Source organism: Anopheles ziemanni, chromosome 3 (assembly GCF_943734765.1).
Source record: "Anopheles ziemanni chromosome 3, idAnoZiCoDA_A2_x.2, whole genome shotgun sequence".
Classification (NCBI taxonomy): domain Eukaryota; kingdom Metazoa; phylum Arthropoda; class Insecta; order Diptera; family Culicidae; genus Anopheles; species Anopheles ziemanni.
This window is the reverse complement of record NC_080706.1, coordinates 75,526,236-75,549,503: the sequence shown is the minus strand read 5'-3', so window position 1 is coordinate 75,549,503 and position 23,268 is coordinate 75,526,236. Positions and strand designations below refer to the sequence as shown.

Below are 23,268 nucleotides of genomic sequence, written 5' to 3'. Positions count from 1 at the left end.
GAGGGTGCGTGGCGCACGGTTTGAGGAGGCGGTACCGGCGACTGGAGAGTGCACAATAAAATCCATTTCCCCCGGAAGTGCCCCCGGGCGGTGGCGGAGCGGAACAGGCGCTCCGGTATCACGATCCACGGAGGATCGCCAGACGGGACCGGCCGACGCAGGACGACGTCCCGCTAGAATGCGAAGGAAAACGGTGTCGCTGGGCGGAGGGCCAGGGCGATGGGAGGCGGCGTGCGGCGGCGGCATCGGGCAGGTGGTGGCGGTGCTGCTGATAATTAGCAGTTTATATAATCCGTCGGTCGAAGGTAAGAGAGACAACGGGTGTGAGCCTTTTTTTTGTTAAAGTCAGAGGTGGCAAACTTCTTATGTAAACGCAGGGACATGGTTATATTTCTAGGTTTCTAAACTTAATTTAATTTTTGAATATTGAATTTAACTTAAGATGAACATATAATATTTAATATTGTTTCTTTTCTCGCACTTTTAATCACGTTTTACAAAACAAGTCAGATTGAGAAAAAAGTTTGAAGTTGCAAACCCAATACTCATAGTTTTTAGTTTTATTTCTTTTGATAAGGTTTATCACCAAAATCGTTATAAAATCATGTTTTAAATTGTTCAAACATGTAGAAGGCATTTGAAAAGCTGTCCTGTATCAGTAAGAAAATTTTCTCTTGTTTTCCAGTGTAGCAGATTTGCTTTTTATTCTATTAGAGCTCGGTGTATTTGTTATTTATTGGGAGATAAAGAAATTATCCTTTTTATTAGATAAAGCATGACCATTGGCCGGTTTGCCATAGCTGACCGAGTGTGAAGAGGAAGGATTTACAGCGTTTTATTGCTAGTACGTTCGCACGATACGCGCTAAAACACGCACCTTTGCAAGTTACACAGAAATCCTGCCATGGCCTTAAATTTCCTGTCAACCCAGGAAAAGGTTTTTATGGTTTTTTGCAAAACCGAGCAGTTCTCAACTGAAGCCGTGAAAAGAATGGCAACTAAATCCAGGAAAAGTTGATAGCAGTAACTCTTAATAATTTGAAGCCGTGTTTGTCAAAAAGATTTAACAAATTAAAATTTCCTTTCAATCTTCTTTTCTTAGAAGGTTCTCTTTTAAAGGTGAAAAAAATCCTTGGCTACAAATAATAAACTCTATCATATTACCTATTTTAACCTATTTCAAAAATCTACCTCTGAATCATAGGATTTTCCGTTCGCATGTTTCGGAACGCAAAACGGCGTTGCGGAAAATGTCGAACGATGAATAGCCCCCAAAAATTCTAGCCGAGTTTCACGAGTCAGTCACGAGACGGGGCGAGAAAATCGCCTAATATGGAAGGAAAAACGTTCGAGCCGTATTCCCATGCTCGTCCTTTGCCGTTTCGGGGTGGCTTGGTGTGCGTACCGGCGGATGGTTTTCCACGTTTTGGAAAAATGTGATTGCCAGAAGTGTGAGAGAGAGAGAAAGGGAGAGAGTTGAACCTTTTGCTGTTTTTTTTTCTCTTATGAAACGGTGCGTTGTGTCATCGTGCGGAAAATGATTCAATGAAATCCCCGAAATGTCGACCGTCGCGTGTGTGTGAGCGCGCCAAAGCAAGACCACACTTTCGGTGTTTTCCCGTTTTCACACTTCGAAACAAACGTACAGACACACCTACAGTCACACCGCCATCACCGCTCCCGGACACTTTCATTCACACCATCAGCGCAGCCGACGTTTCGCAGGAGAGAAGAACCTCAAACAAACGAAATCTTCTCGTCCTTCAGATTTGGACGATGGCAAAGGCCGAAATAGCCTTTTCTTTGGCCTTTTATTTTGTTCACTCCACCGGTCTCTTTCCGGCCTTCCAGAGCAGCGTTGTGTGCGTCGGGAGAAATCATTGAGAGCATGATAATTGTACGATGGCAGCAGTATCCTTTCCTATCCCGCTCGTAATGTCCTTTGAATGTGTGTGGTTACCGAACGCGGCTGTACCGCTTTCTTGTACACATCCATTCATCATTGATGACCACCCGGAGTGTGACGGTGTGTTGGTGATGGGATGGGATCAGGCTTTAGGTTCCGAGAAATTTTTCAAAACAATTCAAACCATGATGTTTCGTTCGAAATTCTTTCGCCCTTCGGAATGGGATAAAAAACCCCACGAAGACGTCTTCCGATTTACAGGGTTTATCACATATGTTCAGCTCTAATCCACCGATGATTGAAATAGCTCATCAACTGTTATCTCTAAAGCATCTGGTATTGAAATAGCTCATCGAATTCTGTCTCTAACTCATCTGACTTTGCCTCTAACTCATCTGACTTTGTCTCTAACCCATCTGGGTTTGCCTCCAGCCAAAAAACAGGGAAGAAACAAAGTAATTGTGGTTATGCTACATTTTAAAACTACATAAACGCAAAACATTAATTTTTTGTATGCCTTAATGTTATTCTTATATATTTTTGAACAATTTTGCGTATTTTGTTTATTCATTTCTCCATACGTGCATGCATACGTATATCAACTAAGAAGGCAGCATTGTGGTGTTTAGCTCAATGGTATAAACGCACGCTCTTATCTGTCAAGTGACGTTTGTTGAGACCAAGTCAGATGAGTTAGAGACAACAGTTGATGAGTTATTTCAAAACAAGATGCGTTAGAGACAAAATCACCCGCTTTCGAGGCAAAGTTGGCTGGCAATTCCTGTATCGTTTCCAAACTAATTCTATTTCAATCAACGCAAGAGAACAATACGACATACAGCATGTTGTGTATCGAACGCCACTTTCCTTTCGGTTTTCGGATCCTTTTCCTCTTTGTCCTTTCCGTTGCCCACTCAAGTTGGATGAAGGGCTCTTCTGTTACCATATGGCTCACTTTGCGTCTATCATATTTTTCCATCTTTCCGCTTCGTCCCATCTGGCGGAATATCCTACCACGGCACCGGGAAAAAAACCGGCGGGAGAGGCTGTTCCAACGAGCTGGAGGGGAAGAGCGAAAGAAAACGAAATCTTATCGAAAGCAAACGCCGCCAGTCGTCGTGTCGTGGTAGTTGGCAGTGAGCGTTGTCACTCGAAGGCCTGGAAGTCTGCGCCCTTGGGTTTTCTGCTTCCTGCCATCTGTTTTTCCTTCGTATTCCCATCAACGATTGGAGCCGTTACTGTGTGTTCTGCCAAATAACCATGCTACACATATGGGCAAACGGGTGTGTGTGTGTGTGATGGTGGTGGACCCTGGAAGGTCACTACTCGACAGCCGAAATCTGCATGGCAAACCACTCACACCCCGGCCCGCGCGTGTCCTTCGATTTTATTACCTTTTTGGCGAAAAACGAAACGGCCAGTATGTTTAATTTCTGGTGCCAAAAGATGTCTATGGAGGGTTGGGCGAGAGGAGACGGCCCCAAATCTCTTTCTCTGTCTGGAAAAGAAAGTGAATTGAGGCGCCATAGTAAGCGCCTTGCCAGTCCTTGGAACGGTCGTTTTCCTTTTTCGCATTGCTTTCCCAAACGCCAAAATACAAAAATAACTAATAACGCCCCATCAGAGACAGACGGGCTTTCGCCTAACATTTTCCACAAAACGAGAAAAAACAAACCCAACAAACAAACCGAAGGTTTTCCATCCGGTCGGAACGGTTTTTATTTTGCCCGAGAAAACAAGCGCCGGATATTCGGTAACGATTGGTTTTTGGGTTCGTCGACGTTCGTGCGTTTCGATCGATCCGAGTTTTCCACCCGGAGCGGGGTTCCCCTTGGGTCATTTCCAATCCTCCACATCCTTCCTCGACGAAGAACACACGATCACACGATACGATCACTCCCCCCGTCGACAAATACACCCACACAACCACCCTTCCTGATCCAATCGGAAAAATCCTCTATGCCACGAGAAAAAAAAGTGGGGACGTGAAAGCAATCGGAAATAAATTTCCAAACACTTTCCCCAGTGTTTCCCTTTTTTCCGGACCGGGGCCTTGTGGGTTGTTGGATTGTCCTTTTTAATTCTTTTTTATGCAAAAACGCTTTGCCCCTCGACCGGGCCCCCCTCCCCGGGTGGGAGGAAAATTTACTAGCCTCCGACGACAAACGCGATAACATTCGGTATGGAAATACGATAACGTTCGGGAGGTGGTCCATATTCGCCAGCTCGTCGGCAGGACAAACCGGCGAGATCCGGTGGTCCTAAATTATGTTTTCCTTTTCCCTCGCTTATTTCTTTATCATTCACCGCCCCTTCCCCGCTTACTAATACTGTAATGGCCTTCGTAAACATGTTGCAAATGGGCTTGTGCATAGAGAAAGGAAATTAATGCGACGTTCTCGCTGGAACATATTTATCTCCGACGACAGATTGTTCGGAGACAGCAATGGAAGCCGAAGTGGATTAGAATGGAAATCAGGGTTTTTTTTTGTTTGTGGGGCAAATCTTAATCGTTTTTAGTTTAACGATTACGCCACAAATAATGGAGGCTTTTCCGAGGTTTGTCTTTAATTTAATAAAGGACTCCATGGAATATGTTATCAGTTCTTTTAATAAAAGGCAAAACACTATGTAGATGTTCGGCACTGTCAGGAAAAATCATATTTTGCAGCTTTAAGGACACATTTCGTAAACACATCGCGTGACGTACGTTTGAAGAAAAACCAACTCAAGAATACCGATCAAACGAGGCAAATCCCTTCTGTTTGAATAATTAATTTTCCTTCACCCAAAGTGGGCTGGTCGTCCTGGTGGGTGGGAAATAAGCCATCCCTCTGGAACTGGATAATGCAGTTCAATTTTGTCCCTCCATTTCCTACCGTTCAGCTCAGAGTGAGAGAGTTCCTTGCTCACCGTCCGACCTTACGCAATCGAAAAAGTCATCAGCAATTTGCCACCCCGGTCGGACATTTTCCCGATCCGATTGGTGCACAAGTTTTTCCAGGCCTTAGCCTATGGGTGTGCGTTTTTCTTTCCTCCTCCTTCGTCGTCTTTATCTTCTTCCAAATTCCCCACCCGATTGTCGTCCGGATTAAAACCGGCGACATGATTTTGCCGCATTAGGGATGCGGATTATCACACAGACAGGGCCGGAGATCAAAGTTCGCCCATTTGCACCGTTTTTCCCTCCCCACCCCCCGCCTTCCTCGCTGCATTGGGAACATCTCGATCTCGCAGCGAACAAGCAGGGAAGAAAATGTTTGCCTCGCTAATCCTCCCCGGGTGACGTTTTCGCCGGCCGCCGGACGTAAAGTGGGGACATTCCGTGGATTGGATCCGGATAACCTAATTTCTTAAACCAGTCATGATGCCGACCAGTGTAGTCTAGATGATAAAGCGGATGATGGAACCGGAGGCCGACATCCGAGGGCACGCTACTATTAAAGGCTCTGATGACGCCAGTTGGGAAAACCGTATGGCTGACGAGGCGATCGATTATTTGTGATTTTCCTCATTCTCAGGCTGGCTTCAAGTTTTATGATCAAATCAAACCTCAACTTCGTTAACTTCTTTTTTTTTTTGTTGTAAACAAAATAGAGTACTAGAGAAAAATATTTTTTATTAAGAGATAAAATGATCAAATCACTTCTAAAAATACCATCTGCTTTTATCCGTAATAGTTCCCAATCATTTCTGGCAAATCGGATTAAGCTTAAAGGGTGAACGTAAACAAAGTACGGATGGCCATGTTTAATTCATGCTTTTTTGAACCCAAACCCGCAAACAGTTGTAGTAAACATTTGGAATATATGCTTACGAATCAACCTACATTAAATAAGCACATTTCTCCTCTAATTAGTGAATCATAATTTGCGATTCAAAGACATTAAATCCTTTCGTTCAAAAAGAACAGTTAAAAACAATAAAATATACTGATTGTTGTTGTCCTAAGTAAACTAGAGCATTGTATGAAATCCTTATTTATGAGAGAAAAACTGTTGAGCTCGATGTTTCGCATGCCAGCCTTGAGTATGGTCTTTGGCATCATAAATCGAAACAACCTCTTCAATGTTTTATTGATTTTACACTCCCTTGTTTGCTAGGGATGGACTGAAGCGCAGATAAGCCCGGATAGATGATGTTTTGAACTTTTAACAACCTGTTTTAAATATTAAAACCTTAAAGCTGCAGGGCAAACATCAAGCTTATTTAATTATACATATCGCTCAGCCTTAACCTTTGACGGAGTAGATCTCTGACCTTAGCAGTAGGAATTTATTAGACTTCTGGAATAATTTTGATATGCGGCCTAATCTTTAAAAAGGTTGATTTTATTACTTTACAAAAAACCACGACCTAGATTGGCTAGAATATATTTACGAAGAAAGACAATAAGCCAATAATTTGAAAGTAAAATTACGAACAATATGTCCAACATACGTTTTATCTCTTCTTTTACTATTCGTCATAAAAGTGGCGCCACAAAACAACACTCAACCCCGAACTGTGTTTGGCGTGACAAGAAAAGTGGAACGAAAAGGTACATTGGGAAATCCCAAATTCAAATCCCCAAATCGATGGAAGAACGCACCTTTTCTCGAAGGTCGATCTGTGCCTCCCGTCGTGTGTGCACCATGCTGGTATTTAAATGAATTTTCTATTTTTGCCAAGCCTACACACACATACAACGAATCACAAAACGAAGGTCCTCTTTGACGATCCTCAAAAGCTCACACTTTCCCTTCTGGAGGGAGGTCCTGTTCCCTTCCGGCTCGAGGTGAAATATGTTTTTGCAAAATTTATCTTTATGAACTTTTCCCAATTCACTCCGCTCCCTTCCATTATCAATCCAATATGGTCGTTGTAGGGTCGTGTGTCACAGAGGGGGAGGTTTTCCTTATTATCATACTTTCCTCAAACCCAGCCAGAGTTCGGGGCTTGACTGCGGCCTTTTTATAACCTAACCTAACCCGGAAACCTTTTGGGCTCTCCCAAAACGAAACCAAAAAACATCAAAAACACGAGAATTATCTACCTTTCCCCTCCCATATTGCTTTCGGCTTGGTTGGCAGGTCGTTCGATCATTTTGCCAAATCAACAACCCGTTTCCCGTTCGTCACGCCATCAGCAGCGAATTGATTGCGAAACTTGCCGAGAAAAGTTGACGCCACACGCCAACTTCAAAAAAAAGTGCACCAAAATAGTAGTAAGAAAGGCTCCCGGCCGGCGAAAAACCCCCTGCCCAAGGAGCCGCCGACTTTCCATCAACATTTTCCCTTTGCTTGGCACTATATTATCGCACGAGAGAGGAGTCAAAATAAAAAAATCGATAGTTTATTGTGGCCGCTTTAAAAAATGGATGATGTGACACGCAGCCAACGAGAGAGAGAGAGGAAGAGACAGAGAGATAAGGAGAAAGATGCGGGAGGCAAAAGGGGGGTTTTCCATGGAAAATTCCGAAACAACGCCCCGATTGTCAAAAACCGATCGTGTGCGCCGCCGGTTGCGTGAATATGGACGCGGAAGAAATGGAGGGATTTTCCCCAAACGAAGCGGAAGGGTTTTCCCCGGTCGCGACCGAGTGCTGCAGGGTGTGGGAAAGAGATAACCAAGCACCGGTTTATGTGTGTGTGTATGGGTGGAAAGTGCTTTAGGAAAAGGGCACCACCGATGAGCACTAGGACGGAAATTTGAATATGACATTTTCCACGTGACGTTCGAACAAAGCGTTGCTCGCTTTCTCTCTTTCGCTCGCAGAACGATGGCGTAGACTTTAAAGTTGGAGTAGGTGGAAAAACACATACCCTTTGAGCAAACGATAGAGAGGGAGAGAGAGAGAGAGAACGAGAGCAAAAAGGCAAGAGAAAGGATACTGCTTTGTTGGAAAATGTGATTGTTTTCGAACCGAGACAAAATGAAATCATTTTCCTCCGAACGGATGCCGCCGCCGACGATGTTCGAACCTCTCAGGCGGGGAAATGGGACGGCCTGCGTTCGGTGGTCACCATTTTCTCTCGCATCTTAATCCTTCCCTGCCCGGAATGTGCCACTCCAATAGAGCGTGATCCCCAATAGTTAGTGTGCGTTTCCCCCGTCCGGTCGTGTCAAAAGGTTCAAAAGAGCATTCGCCTCGGCGTCGTCTCGATCACTGGCACTCGTTCCCTCGTTCGTTCTCACTCTATTGTGGAAAACCACACTGGTAGGAAACCATTAGGGAAAACATTTACCATTTTCCATCCATCCCGGGTCCCATTTCCAACGCCATGGTGTGAACCATTCGCTCGCTCGAGCTCATTTGTTTCTTCTGATGTCCGGAAAAAGGTCCCATCCGCTGGGAGAAGGCGGTTGGTGAGGAACACAGGGGGAAAGGAGGGGCTACGGGGTTTGGGGTGCGCGCACAAATGAAGTCATGGAATGCCACATCTTCCACCGTCTTCCTGTTGTTTTCTTCATGCGGGGCGAACGGGCCACGGTTCGCTGGCGGAAAATTATATCGGCTAGTGGAAAATTATCAACGGAGCGCAAAATATAGGGGTTAAAGGGGAAAGCGCTGCAATGAGGCAACTTTTTCCGCACAAGAAGCAGTAGGCGGATGAAAGGGAAGAAGAAAACTTTACAATTAGCAAAAGTCGTCACCGAAAAGCTTTCCCGACGGTCGGCCGTTTTCCGCCGCTTTTCACGCCGTTGGGTTCAGCGTTTTAGTGTCTTGAAAGTACGTTTTTCCCTTTCCGCTTTTTCTACCCACCCGCGCCGGTTTTCTTTGTGACGTTTTTTCCGGACGCACCCACCGCAAGGACAACGCTCGCTTGCCTGTCCCCATAGCTCCTATTTTGCGCCAGAAGAAAAGTGTCCTAAGATTCTGCACCCAACAGCAGTGGTTCACTTCGGTGAATGCACGTCAAACAACTGTTAAAGTCAGGGTTCGCCAATGGCCGGCCTGAGAATCACTTTCATACCGGTTTACGAAACTTCCAACAATGAAAATAAACAAACCGACACTAATGTAATGTTGAAAATGAATCGTTAGGCGAGATTCATTCATATGAATCTTGCACCCAAGATTCATTCAGATTGATTCACGAATCTTTTGAGATACGAATCCTTACGAAACCTTAATGAATCTTCATAAATCTTTCATCGATATTTCACGAATCTTAACGATTCTCTACCCATGTTTTGGTCTTAAGTTATCTTTTTTAACATTTATAAATCTGGGATTCGTGAATCCTTCAGTTAAAGTTTCATGAATATCTAAACCGATACCAAAATTCATTCAGACTCATGAATCTGAATCGTAATTCCTCAACTCTAGTCTCAATGCATTGCTTTGTTTTATAAGTTTCCTTATTTACATTATATCATTTCATTGACCATTGAGTGATTAATTTAAAAGTTAAACCTCATCGACACATGGAAATTTTCACAGTTTTTCCTCCAAAGTTTTTACATTTTTTCATTGTAATTGTTAGCTTTCCAGTAAACTTAGAGCTTTTTAATTAAAAGCAGTTTTCCGATTCTGCTTTCTCCTTTTCATCTCTCTTTCTCTTTCACTCAGCTACCGTTCAATTTCGTTCAAAGAAGCTATCTTTAAGGCCTATAAACACAGTTTAGTTCCATCCCAGATGATTTTGTTTAAATAAACAATGATATTTAAATCTATAAATTGTTGACGTAAAGTAAGGACTTAAAGCCTTAAGACTTAACACGAACACAAGGTTTTCAATTGAGAAACGCGTATTTGGGTGTTTGTTTTTAAGGCGCATTGTGTGATCTTATCTGTGAGTTATCATTTTATAATGATAAAAAAATTTCAAGATCACAAACCATATCTTTTTAAACTCTTCATATTCTCTTAATTTTGTTATCTTTTTGACAAGTTGTGATAAACTTTTCTGACGAGCAGTGTAGGACATTTGGCTTCACTAAAACCAAATTCCCAACCCCTGGTTTATGCCATTTTCAGTGCAAATATTAAAAGCCCGCCCGACGAAAGCCACCAGACTGGAATGGCAGAGGCCCGAAAGGATGCTGCTAAAATTAGTAATCGTGTTCCTTATTGCGAATTTTTCTCTTACCACCATCCCCCCTCTACCCCTCGGGCCCTTCGTCGTTGCCTTAAAAAGGACACGAGCTGTGGAAGGATATTTGTCCACTTGTTTTTTTTTTCTTTTCCTTCTTTCTTTGTTTCTCCCGAAACAGTCACTTCTCTCGGTGTGATTTTTATTTTACTTTTCGACTTAACGTGTTATTTCGTTTTTCTTAATCTTTTTCTTGATGCTTTCCGCTGCGCGTTCTTGAATGCTTTCTTCGACAGCTTTTTATGTTTTTTTTTTAGTAAAGCTACTCTCGTTGAAAGAAAAGCGTAAGGTTCCTTTTTTTCCTGTTCCTTGCCCCAACGACGTCATTTGAAATGCAACGTTAGTTTTGCTTGAAAAGCGGCTCATAAAAGTTTGCTGAAATGTTACTTATGGGTAGCGAGCAATGCGGGGAGGAGTGTCGGTGCATGTGGCCATCCTTGCAAACTGGTGCCGCAGTTTTCTCCCCCTTTAGCTGCGATTTTCCGTCCGTCCGTTTCATGTGTGTTGAATATGCTCGAATAACGTTCCTTCGCGAAACGAATTCTAAATAAGCCATCCAAATAAGCGACGTTGAGCTTCGCGCGGGTGCATAAAAGAATGCCAAGCCACATGCATGGGTGTGTGTGTGTGTGCGATGAAAAATGGCTTCCAAAATTGTGTCCCACACTGTGTGACCGACGCGGGTTTTCCGTAGGTGAAAGTCCATATAAATTCATGGCAATAAATCCGGCGTGGCGCGGGTCCGTTCAACTTCAACGTTCCGACCGGAAGTGGCGTGAGTGTGAGTGTGTGTGGGGGGAACGGAGGGAGAGTAATGTTGTCTGGAGCATCCCAGAAAAATAAAACCCCCGAAACGCATTCGAGATTACGCTCTGATGCGGCGGCGGCGGTGTGTGTTGGTCGCTTTCGGGTTGGATGAAAACGATCACGAGGTTTGGGAACGAGTCCCGGTGGTGCATATATTATATGCAATAAAGTGCAATATGTATGATGATCATATGATAAACTGGTGGGGTTGGTGTGTTGCTTTCAACTTGTTGGAGGAGTTGGGGGAGCATTTCGGGACGAATCCGATGCAGCCATCAACGAGATATCGAGCCGGTTAGTTCTTCGGTCGTCGTCTTTTGCCCTTTTGCCAGCTTCCAAACCACGAGTTGGTATGTTGGCATTTGGACCGGGAGTGAAGACATTCACATCCCACGCCGGTTGAGATCCTCATTCCCTCTATCTCTACGCTTTACTACGCTTGCCTTTGGCCTCCAAAAGTGGCCATCATAAATGTCGGCAGCAAAGCACTTCATCTGATGACTCTCTCACAAAGACACGGAGAGGTGGTGTTACTTCAAAGTGTCGAAGTGCATCCAAAACCCTTCCATTTCTCGCTCGTACGCCTCGCCAAGCCCATTTCTGGCGAAGTTAAATCCATCCCCTGAGCCCCGGGTCTGATGCGGGTTTCGGTGCCGGTTTTTTGGGGGTCTGTTGTAGATTGGTTCCATCAAACACAGCTGGAGGAAGGTGTCAGATGAGTGTGGTAGACATGGTGTTCTACGAATAGAAATTGAAGGCAGCGCCGTTACGTATGTGAAGTGGTTTTTGAGGAAGATTTGCTTTTTTTATTTTTATCCCTTCCGAGAGAAATGACATTCGAATTATGCTTGTTTTTGGATGTTTCTACGAGTTTGATGACTGAAATGTTTAGGTGGTCTTGTTATTTGCCGGTGTTCGGTTCATATTTACCCACTTTTGGCAATGCTTTTTCTTCACTATTCTAAGCTCTGGTTCGATTCGGAGATCTTTCAAACTTCGCAATTTATTTATCGGTTTATATTCCATTTACTTCCTACAAGTCATCTTCTTAAAAGTATCAACTCTTTATAGCCAATTTTCAAAGCAAGAAATTTCCTGTATTATTTGATTTAATACGTTGACTGTTATGTCACCCAAAAGTGGGTGACAGTAGCAACTAGTTCTAAATAGTTTTTGACTCATAAAAAAATTAAAAAGCAACATAAAAACTATAGTTATGTTAAAAATAAGTTATTTGGTAAGCTAAGTCTTTGCTTGACCTTCAAAAACCGTCGGTTTAACAAATGTTATACACAAATTTTATCGACCAAGGAAAAAAAACGCTTAGCAGTCAACGTGTTAATGCTTGATATCACCCTTTGTAACTTTTCTTAATATGTTTTGCAAATTTGAACTTTCTTGTCCTATAAAACCTGATGAATTCTTTATTTTGTAAAGTGCTCTCTTAAGCGGCTTTTTGTAAGTTTTAAAATCCTACAGGACTCGATTCAAAACAAGGATTTGTTGGCAAAATTTCGTAAAAATTAATTAACACGTTCGCTGCCAATGACCCACATAGTGACAGGTGACAGGCAATCTAGAACTTGTCACAAATCCCATATATTATTACACTATTATTGTGGTAGGCTATGGTAAATGTACAGATTTTCCTTAGGAAAGCTTTGTACATTGTTTTATTTGTTTAAAAACAAGTCTCAGTGTTTGTTTTACTTCCAAATTTCATCAAAAAAGATTGTACTTAAAAAATGCTCCAAAAACCCTCGGCGTTGAACGTGTTAAACAAAGCAATTAGGTGCTTAATTAAATAGAAAAAAAAAACTGGATGGGCAATTTAATATCAGTCATTGCAACATGTGTTCAACGAATACCTTCGACTTCGACGTTGAAATACATCTTGCTAACCCATATTGCGGTTACCAGTTTCCCATGATTTAAAGCAACGTGTGGAGTTTCATTTTTTTTTCAAACCCTCCTAACGCACATATGGCAAACAGAAGAAGGAAAACTTTTTTAAAACTGTGTGGTTACCAGAACCCCGTTTCCCGTTCCTTCCTCCTCCTGCAAGCCTTCATCAATCGTTCTAGCTCCACACAATAGTTGGTGGCCTACTTTCTGGCGCCACAGGACATCAATCGAATGGCTTTCCGACACACGGGACGGACACTACACCCCCCTTCTGTTGGCAAAAGAATTTCCCACATCCCCGTACGAGAAAAAGAAGTGAAGGATAATGATCCTGCCGCACTAAATCGCTGCAGTCGATGATTGGCAAGAGACGAGGACCAGTTTTGCCTCGCTCTCTACAGTGTTCTGGCAGTGGTGTTGGTTGGAAGAGGATTCCTCTCGCTACAGGGAAGCTCGTAAACCAATGTAGTGGGAGTGAAAAAGTGAAATAACATGAAGGAAAATTAATGTTCATACCGTCAAAGTTTCTCCTCTTTCAATCAGCTATTCAAGTTACAATAAAAAATTTAGAAGGAACGTAAATAAGAACGGTTTCTGCTCCACCTTCTTGTCCTCACCGAATGCTTCGTGGATCCGGTCTCAACTTGTTGCAAAATATTTACCATCAAAGGCAGAAAGGCACCGAAGCAAAGTCCAGAAAGCGTGTAAGATCTGGCACCATTTGGAGTTCACTTTCCATCCTCCAAGTGCAAAGCGGCGAGTTCATTGAAATCCACCTCTTTGAAACCCGCCCCCCTAGGATGATGGATGGGGAAAGAAAATCCGCAATTGAATCAATTTATTACCAGCACATTCGAGGCAAGATGTTTTCCCTTTTGGTTTTCCTAAAAACAGACACCGGCTTTTGCCTCTCTCTCCCCGGACTGTTGAAGTAGTGAGCTTCTAGACGATTGGAGGAATCCACTCTAACGCAATGATCCAAATAGCCTATCAATTCGGGAACCCTCTTCCAGCTTCCTCTCGTCCCACAAACAAACACAAGACACAGCCCCGGAGGGAAGTGTCAATACCACCGCAGCCGACACAAGTTCAAACGATGTTTGTTGTGGGTCGTCGTTTCATAAAACGAATGCTGCTTCTCTGCTGCCCCATTTATGCTCGTCCCGTTTTGGGTGTTTATTCGTTCGATCATCGGGAGAGGGATGTGGCTTGGGGGGTGGTGTAGGGAGGGGGGATTATGTTCTTGTTGTCGCGCGGCGTTGCAGCCCCCAACAACGATGGCATCGGTTTCGTCCCGATGGGTTAAAGGTTCGAATGCAGCGACGAAGACGGAGGGCTGCGGAGGCCGCGAGAGTGCATGTTATTATATTTTCCCCACCCTTCCCAGCTTTCCAAGTGGTGGTGTTGGTTGTTGGTGGTGATAGTGATAGTCCGTGAAATGGGTGATTAAATTCGTTTGGAAGGAGGCCAATTGATTTTATTGTTTAATTTTTTCCCGATCCCGTAAATCGCTGCATCCGCATGTTTTCCGGAAAAATTATGTACAACGAAAGGAACATTCAGTATGCACAATGATTAACTATCACCTTTTTAATTCCGGGTTCGGTTTTCATGGAACAATTGAAAACTATTAATGCACTTAAGAATTGCTTTTATTTTCTGTTCAATAATACAAACCCACACTGATGTAATGGAGAGGTAGCTTGTATTGATGCAATTTGCGTTCAATCCCGATGAAAATTGTTGATATTACCTCCATTTTAAACCCCGAGTCTCCAGGGACTCATGGACATTTTTGAACTTCAGTCATTGGAGAAACTCAGCATTTTGTTTCAATGTTTTGTAATCAATGGTGTACACAATAGCAATAAAAATTCGTCACTCTTATGAGGTGAATTATTTAGGCTCCACCAAAAAACTCCTTGGTAAGAGGAGAAAGAGAAATTTATACGAAAAATGTATAACTTCGCCTAAGAATTCATGGATTAAAAAACAATTAAAAAAGTACATGTAATGATTAGTTCTAAGCGAGGAATCCCAGGAAAAGGCTTAATAGCAGGGAGGAAAAGCTATAGGAACCAAAATTTCAGTTAAAGTATACTGGTTCTAACAATACGGCAACATCCGTAATACCATAATAAATAAATAATAATTAAATCTCAATCAGAACATCATTTAATTTTCATAATTAGAATTTGTTAAATATTTGTGTAGAGAAACTACATCTTATTAGACACTTATTTAAAGGGCAATGAAGAGTCAACAATTTGGGACATAAGAACTCCCTTGCTCCAACGAACGAACTTATTCTAGAATCGTTTTTAGTTTTTCACAACTTTGAAGGGCAAATAGTGTGGCGTAGTTTTAAATGTGTAACGAACAAGTGTGTCTCACTAACGGTACATAAAAGAAAATAATTAAATATGAGCAACCGAGCGAACCGAGTGCACTTTCCGTGTTCGTTTTTCTAAACAAAACCGCTTCCTTTTCATTTTTATCTTCATTGCAAGCATAGTCCCCAATTTAATTTACCTCATGTTTAGCTTGGCCACAATTCAACGTTTTACCCTCCATATCTACATGGTAGCAATGAATTCCCCCCTGGGGCCAACGAAACAAAATGGGTATTGGGTCAAGGATAATTTCACCCAAAAAAGCGGATCCAAACGGGGAAAACTGATTCAGGGAGGATTTGTTTGGTTTTTCTTGCTTATTTCTGTCCAATTTCCCCCCTTGGTTGGAAAAGAAAATCTTTGCTCATTTTCCATCGATTTCTCTCAATATGCAAAGGTGGGAGTTTTCTTCTTTGCTTTGTACTTTCTCCCCATGTTTTACTGTTCCCCTGTCGAATTAAGTCGTTTAATTTTATTTTGTCTTGGGAAAGAACCTCGTGCTGGTGTATTTCCCCCATTTCGATGGCAAAGAAGCTTACGAAGCCAACGGAGGATCCCTAGGGGTAGGGTTCGGAATTGTAAGCAATTCTTAGGGCGAGTGTCTATATGAGTAAGCCTCATATAGACATAGTTTTTAATAAGTCCCTTTTTTCCCCCCGGTCTCGGCTCGGTTGGGTCTTGTTTTTCTTTTCTTCTGTGGCTTCCCATATGTTGCTTGCGCTTCTGGTTTCCTACACCTGCCCACTCCCCGCTCGTGTTCGGCTCCCTTGTTTTAAGCAGGTCAGACCACTTGACACCACTCCCACCCTGCCTACCACCCCGCTTCCATGGTGTTCGAGGCGAGGCGTTTCCGTCGTCCCTGGAGTGGACCAAACCTTTGATATAATGTCGTGTTGTGGTCATCGGCGTTGCTGTTGCTGCTGCTGCTGTTCGGCTGGTTATTGGCGCAATTGGAAGCAGCAGCAGCAGGCCCCGTGCTCGATGGACCAGATGGCCTTAGATCCCCCCCATTTCCCGCTACCGTACGCCAATGCCCTTCCTGCACACTTTGTCACGCTCGGTCAAGACAGAATTAAACCTTCCCCAAATTGATGGCATCCACTTAGTGTCTACTGGTGTTGCGCGCGCCTCTTTTGAATACCATTAGCCATCACCCCCTGCGCTCTTCCCTTCCTCTCTCCCCTCCCCACGTTGGCCAATCGGGGCCATTATTTTTCGGTACAAATATTTGATTATGGGAGTTCTATTCTTAGACCACCGATGTGTGCTGCATATATGAGAGATTGTGTGTGTGTGTATGGTGTGTATATTTCCCTCAGGAAGGGTGGAAAAAGAGCTTCTCTTTCTTCATCTGTTTAAGGGTAAAAAAACCTCACGTTTCTCCTGGCCCCTTGTATGAAGTGTGTCCAAAGCTGGAGCATAAAGAGGCATAAATTTGCCACATACACACACACAGGCGGGTGATTTCATTCTGGTTTCGCCATCATGTTTCGCTGGCTTTGCCCCACTTTCCCTGACACCCCCTCCGGAGTCCGCCGCCCGCCCAGTGTGTACAGTGGCTTGTCATTGAATTTATTCCAGTCCATTACGCAAGCGAACGCCCGCTTCCCTTTTTCTTTCATTTTTTACCCGTTTTTCGAACACTGTTTCACCAACACCCCCTTTCTTTTTCTCTTCTCTTTTCTTCCCTCCCCTTCGCGTGCCCAACGCAGCACAACAGCGGCCGAAAATTACCGAGCACCCGAAGGATGCGGTCGCGGCCAAGGACGAACCGCTGACGCTCAACTGCAAGGCGACCGGCCGGCCACCGCCCGAGTTCGTCTGGTTCCAGAACGGGATGCCGCTGTCGCCGTCCGATCGGCGCGTCATCCTGCCGGAAGGATCGCTCTTCTTTCTGAGGTAAGTGTGGGTGTGAATGTAAATGGGTGAAAGGGGGAATCTAATCTAATAAAAAAAATATAGAAGGCATTTATTAATATAGTGTATCCTTTCTAGGAGATGGTAGTGAGGGATGTTGTCTTTCAACTAATCTTTTCATTTACCGTGGCATTAAAAAAAGGGTTTGTCTTAACACGTTGACTGCCAAGCGTTTTTAGCATACTTTTTTAGAACAATCTTTTTTAATATAATTTGTTTATAACATTTATCAAACCAACGATTTTTGAAGGCAAAGCAAAAACTTTGCTTCCCAAAGAATTGATATAAAATATTACTATAATTTTTATGTCGCTCCCTCCCTCCGACCCTCTTTTGGGTGACCCCACCACAACTAACCACGTTGTAACTATTGTAACTTTTTCCTAGATAGGTAAAATTAAAAAATAATAAAATAAATAGTGTCTTTTTGACAACTCCATGAACACCACAAACTTAACAATATTTAAAGTGATTCTTATAAAAATCCTCTCTTCAATCTTGGTCTTTAAAAAATTGTTTCTATAGCTTGTACAAATAAGAGAAAGCACAACAGAAGTGGATAAAATGCATTTCAAAGTGCATAGCAATGCAGCTGGCCATTGCAAAAGACTGTGTGAGCAACATTTCCAAAAAGGTTGCGAAATTGAAAAGCTTCAAACTCTCCTGTTTTTAAATGTATGTCCTCAGTCTCATTTTTTAGAAAGAAAATAAATCAGACAATCGAAGATTAGCCGATCGAAACTGTGCTTGATTCCCCCCATATTTAGCTTATCCGTTCCGTTCGAAGATATCCTTTTTGTGGTCTGTTTATATGATTGCATACGACACGCATTGCATTTCCATGTTTGCAAAAATAACAGGCTACCCATTTTACGGCAGAACAATGTTTCTGTTTTGAGAATCTTTTGCATTTCATTAACTGTGGAATGTACTATAAAAGACTTTTTTGTCGTGGAACTTTTAATTTGATTTTATTAAAAACGTTTCTCACTCTGTCTCACACGATTAAATGCACTTACTATCACTATTAAAACATTCTGAAGTGAGTGACTCGTGTTGGCTAATTTGCTCAATAGAAATAGGACAAATCCTGACGTAGACTTTGCCGTTTAAGATAACAATTCTAAAATCTCAGACTGAAAGAAGATTTGTTGCAATCATCGGCTTTAGAAAATAAAATCTAACACTCCCATAGTGTTAAATTCTTCCTAGAACCACTACATGTCCCTTCAACATACAAGTTTGTTAAACAAAGAGAAGAACCGAATCTCTTCTGTCCGATATCCTTTCATAATTCATTGTTGCCGGCGTCCACAACGCAAAGGATAGACATGGCCCGCATCAATCATTCTACTAATTGTTCTGTCGTGTTGTGTTTGCTCGTGTTGTTTTCCCCCAGGGTGACGCAAAACAAACGGGAACAGGACGCCGGCGTTTACCACTGCGAGGCCCGGAACTCGGCCGGAGTGGCCGTCAGTGAGAACGCGACGCTACAGATTGCAGGTGAGTTTTTGGGCGTGAAACAAATCTATTGCCATTGCTCACACAAGAAAAGTATAACTGATGTGCCATCCTCGATGTTTTACGTTTTGCAGTGCTCCGGGACGACTTCCGGCTGATGCCGAAGGACACGGTCGCGCTGGTTGGTGGACCGGTGGTGCTGAACTGTACGCCACCGCGCGGTATTCCCGAACCGTCCGTCCTGTGGATCAAGGACGGCAAGATACTGGACATCAACGGGAAGCACCATTCGCTGGTGGACTCGGGCAGCCTGCTCATCTCGGAGATTCAACCGAGCGACTCGGGAAAGTACGAGTGTTCGGCGCAGAGTATGGCCGGCACGAAGACGACCCCGGCCGTCCACCTGAAGGTGCTCGCTCCGCCGACGATCGTAAAGAGCCCGCACGACACGGAGGTGCTTGAGGGGGAGGGCTTCGATCTGCCGTGTGGGCTCGCCGGCGACCCGAAGCCGACGGTGACCTGGCGCAAGGAAAGTGGCCGTTTGCCGGAGGGTCGCTCCCGGAAGCTGCTCGACAATACGCTGCGCATTGAAGACGCGCGCCAAGAGGACGAGGGAAAGTACTTCTGCGAGGGCCACAACGAGGGCGGTAACGTCACGATCTCGGTGTATCTGTACGTGTACGAGGCACCCACGTTCATGGAGGCGCCGGTGGACGTGGTGATCCGCGAGGGCGAATCGATTATGCTGCCCTGTCGGGCGAAGGGACGTCCCGGAGTGCGCATCTTCTGGGATCGTATCGATCGGAAGCACGTGGACAATAGCGAACAGCACGAGGAAGGCGTCGAGGGTGGAGCGGGCAGTGAGTCAACGTTAGCGAACGACCCTTCGTCCTCCTCGTCACTGTCTGCGGCCGCCACGAAAAGACGTCGCCGAAGTGTTGCGTCGCGAGTGGAAGGTTTCGCGTTCGCTCCACCCGATGTGGCCTCGTTCGTGGCAAATGGAAGTGGTGACCTCGGCGAGGAGGGTGGTCGCGGGCGTGGCAATTGGACGATTAAGATTGAGCCCGTCTCCGAGCGGCAACTGCAGCGACAATATCCAACCCGGCTATCGTCCTTCCGCGCCGATTCGCCCGAGCACCGACGCATGCTACTGCGCAGTCGAAGAGATACCAGCAGCTCCCCGGAGGAAGATGGACAGCACGCGGAAACGCTGGGAACTTCGGCACCGACGTCCACGGGGACGCAGCCACCAACCGGTCACCCACCGAGCAGCAGCATGCTCGAGTTCGAGGACAGCGGAGGACTGACGCTCAAGCAGATCTCCAAAGGGGACGAGGGTTGGTACGCTTGCGCGGCCATCAACGAAGCCGGCAGCATCGTCAAGAAGATCCGGCTAACCGTACTGGGCAAGGACGAACCGGTGGACGTGCGGAAGGACGCACTGGCCGCCGGTTACGAACAGCACCGATGGGCCAACCATCACCAGTTCATCGTGCTGAACAACGTGTTCACCGTGTCGGCCAGCTCGATCGGCGTGACGTGGGACGTGACGGACAGTACGTCCCGCATGCAGCTGCGCATGTACTACCGCGTCGCATCCCGTCCGGTCGACTACTATCTGTACAATTCGTCCTTCAGCAGCGTGCTGACCACGAGCAACCTGAAGGAGCTTACCCTCACCGGGCTGCGGCCGTACAGCGAGTACGAGATCTTCGCCAGCATTCCCGAGGGTTTGGCCGGTTCGGTTTCGAACATAAGACGTGGACGCACGCTCGATGGGCCTCCGACAGCGCCCCCTACCGATGTGCGCGTTGGTGTGATCAACACGACGGCGGCGTTCGTCCGATGGTCTCCACCCCCCGCCCATCTGCTCAATGGAGAACTCACGGGGTACAAGGTAGGTGTTTCCGGTTTAAGAAAACGAAACCCCGCGACCCAAAAACAGAATCAATCTGGGGTTTTTTAATTCACTTCTGTTAATGAAAAAACTATCAAGTTCCCTAGAAATATTAATTTTTATTTACCTCGAGTTTAACTTTTGATCAAGAGCGACGATTGTCACAAATTGATGCCAACGCCTAACCTTCTCTAGTGGCAAAACTTACAGTTTTAATCCGTATCTAGGTACGCCAGTCTGAATATAGTTTTTGATTATGAACTGAGTACGTTTAACATCAGAGTTTACCCCATGAAAAATGTCCATCATAGGAGAACAAATTGATGAAGATTGGAAAACTACAATCGTCCCTTCCGAGCTCAGCATATTTTCATTTCATTTTCATTACATTTTACAAACAACCACGAAATAATTATATTTTTCACATCAATCAAATTTCGGATTGTAACGAGCTTTTGGAAGAAATCGCGTTTTTTAAAACGACATAGTTTACATAACACAGACATAAACCTGACTTTATTCGAGTAAAGGTTTTGATAGAGTATATGTTACAATGCATTTAAACAATACGTAATAAATTGATTTGTAAAAACTCTTAAATACTTCACATAGATATCAGTCTTCTAAGTATAAACACTACGTATAGCTGGTCCCTCTCAACGATCACTTTTTCGATCCGTCTTTTCTGTTTCATTTTGTAGATACAAATAAAATCGAACGCTACCAATAAAGTACTCGGACAAATGTCGCTCAACTCGTCGACGCAGTCGGTCGTCATCAACAGTCTCACGCCGGGCGCGATGTACATTGCCCGTGTCGCGAGCCTTACTGCCGGCGGGATTGGTAAGTAAAATCTTCAATTGACGGTACTAGGAAATGCCCGCTATAATATCTTCCTCTTCTCCGACCCTTGCTGCAGGTCCTTATAGTTCTCCGACACCGCTTCATATGGATCCGCAGAACATTGTGCGGTAAGTGTGTTCGGTTGTAGAAAGTTGTTCCTTCGTTGTTGGAATCATCTTGATGGGCAATTTTTTCCATGTTTTTTTAAATAGAACCGATCCAACGCCCAGCTACTGGACTGCCTCGTGGATGTCCGGTACGGCCCTGGTGGTGGTCTGCGTCGGCATCATCAGTGCAGCTATCTTTGCCATCTTCTGGACGGTGCGCAAGAAGCAGAGCGTCAAGGCGTCCTACCCGGGTCCCTCCGTAACGACGATCATTCCGGACAAGCAGCACACACTCTGGCTACACGGCAACACGCTCGTGAAAGCTCACCCGTCCCACTCGCTTGACCCACCGAGCACGTCCGAGTACGCCGAGCTGACCAACAACACGATGCCGTCGGCGCAGCAGATGGGAAAGCTGATGAACAATCTGGGCGGCGGGGGAAACATTCCACCGGAACCGTATGCCACCGTGACGCTCCAGCGTGGTGGTATGATGACACTCGGGGGGCTCGGAGGCGGTGGGGGACCCGGTGGTGGTGGCATGGGACCGACCCTTTCGGAGGAGTCCTGCCTGAAGTGTTCGAACGGCAACAGTCCAGCGTCGAGTAACGAGTACAATGCGCCGATGAGGGAACCGATCAACATCTCGGATGTTTTGCCGCCTCCACCGGATCATCCGTACGGCACGTACCGACCGCCGAACAATATGACCATCCGGACCAACCCGGCCGCCCTTTCGCCGCAGATGATGCGCAAAAACGGCGGTGGTGGACCGAACCAGTCGAACGGTAGCCAACCCCGGTGGGATACGCTTCCCCCACCGATCCCGAGCTTCCCGCAGAACTGGATCCGACAGCATCCAAACCAGCACCACCACCAGCACCATCCGAACCACCACCATCAGCAGCAGCTGAACCACCAGGATATGTACAACAACGTGAGCGGGCCGGAGAACGATTACGAGAGCGGGTCGGTCCTCTACGAGCAGTGCTACCGGACGGGGCCTCCTTCGAGCGGGGGCGGAAGTGCAGGCGGTGGCAGTGGCATCAACGATCCGATGCTGATCGGTGGCAACATCGAGTTCTTCAGCCAGGCGGGCGAACCGACCGAAGAGTTCTACCGCAACGTGAACCAGGAGTTCTCGGATGATATGGGTTTCGAGCCGGCGAGCCCACCGGCCCCCTGCCCCGAATCCGTCCCGTTCAACGGCGCCAAGTATCTGTCCAGCGAGAGCCCCATGATGACGGCCCGACGGCAGCACAACAGCGGTGTCGGTGGCCGAGGCGGCGGCTACGGTGGAGGCCATCACCATCCAATGAACCATCCGCACCAGCAGCAACAACAGCAACAGCAGCAGCAGCAGCAGCACGGCCAGAACAGTGTCGAGCACAGCTCGGACGACAGTGAGTGCGATTGCGGCAACGGGAGCAACGAGGGTCGGTGGGTACCGAGAACGAAACCGCGCACCCGCAGCCGCTCCAAGTCCACCGATCGAAAGTACAATCGGAATCTCATACGATAAAACATCCCCGAAAGCCACCCCCCATCCTCCCTAGCGTTAGAGCTTTCCGTTAAAGAGGGAGCGTGTACAGTCGACCCCGTTAGGTTCCCGGCTTCCTCTTGGAAAATGGGACAATTAGTGCGAACACATAGAGGCTAACTAACTAACAAAACAAACAAACAAACAAATTACACATACACAGTAGTTGTAGGTTAAAGGCGCGCATGGGAAAGGTATAATTATTAACAAAAGAACGGTGTTGAGATGCACTCGCTCAACCACAAAACTCATCTCATCCTACTCATACGACCGCAAGCGAACGCTTTCACTAACGATAATTTAAAACGTGCATCTTTGCATCCTCCATCTGGGTTCGAATCCCAACTGCGACCGGACCCCCTCCTCTGTAAGAGAGGACTGACTATCCACCACGTACACTTTGGGAAAAAAGTC

General features: G+C 45.4%; 1 protein-coding gene across 1 annotated transcript; it reads left to right on the top strand.

Moving 5' to 3' along the window:
* Positions 1-178: 178 nt before the first annotated feature.
* Positions 179-23,228, top strand: LOC131285481 (protein sax-3-like). Its single transcript, XM_058314338.1, has 7 exons — positions 179-305; positions 16,802-16,988; positions 18,406-18,509; positions 18,602-20,364; positions 21,066-21,207; positions 21,284-21,335; positions 21,420-23,228. The coding sequence occupies exons 1-7, from the start codon at positions 179-181 to the stop codon at positions 22,834-22,836; spliced, it is 3,792 nt and encodes a 1,263-aa protein (XP_058170321.1). The 3' UTR covers positions 22,837-23,228.
* Positions 23,229-23,268: the final 40 nt, after the last annotated feature.

Coding starts and splice junctions, on each gene's coding strand:
- LOC131285481 (XM_058314338.1), top strand. CDS start 179: ATGCGAAGGAAAACGGTGTCGCTGGGCGGAGGGCCAGGGCGATGGGAG. Junction 18,510..18,601: donor CGCGACGCTACAGATTGCAG/GTGAGTTTTTGG, acceptor TACGTTTTGCAG/TGCTCCGGGACGACTTCCGG. Junction 20,365..21,065: donor GAGAACTCACGGGGTACAAG/GTAGGTGTTTCC, acceptor TTCATTTTGTAG/ATACAAATAAAATCGAACGC.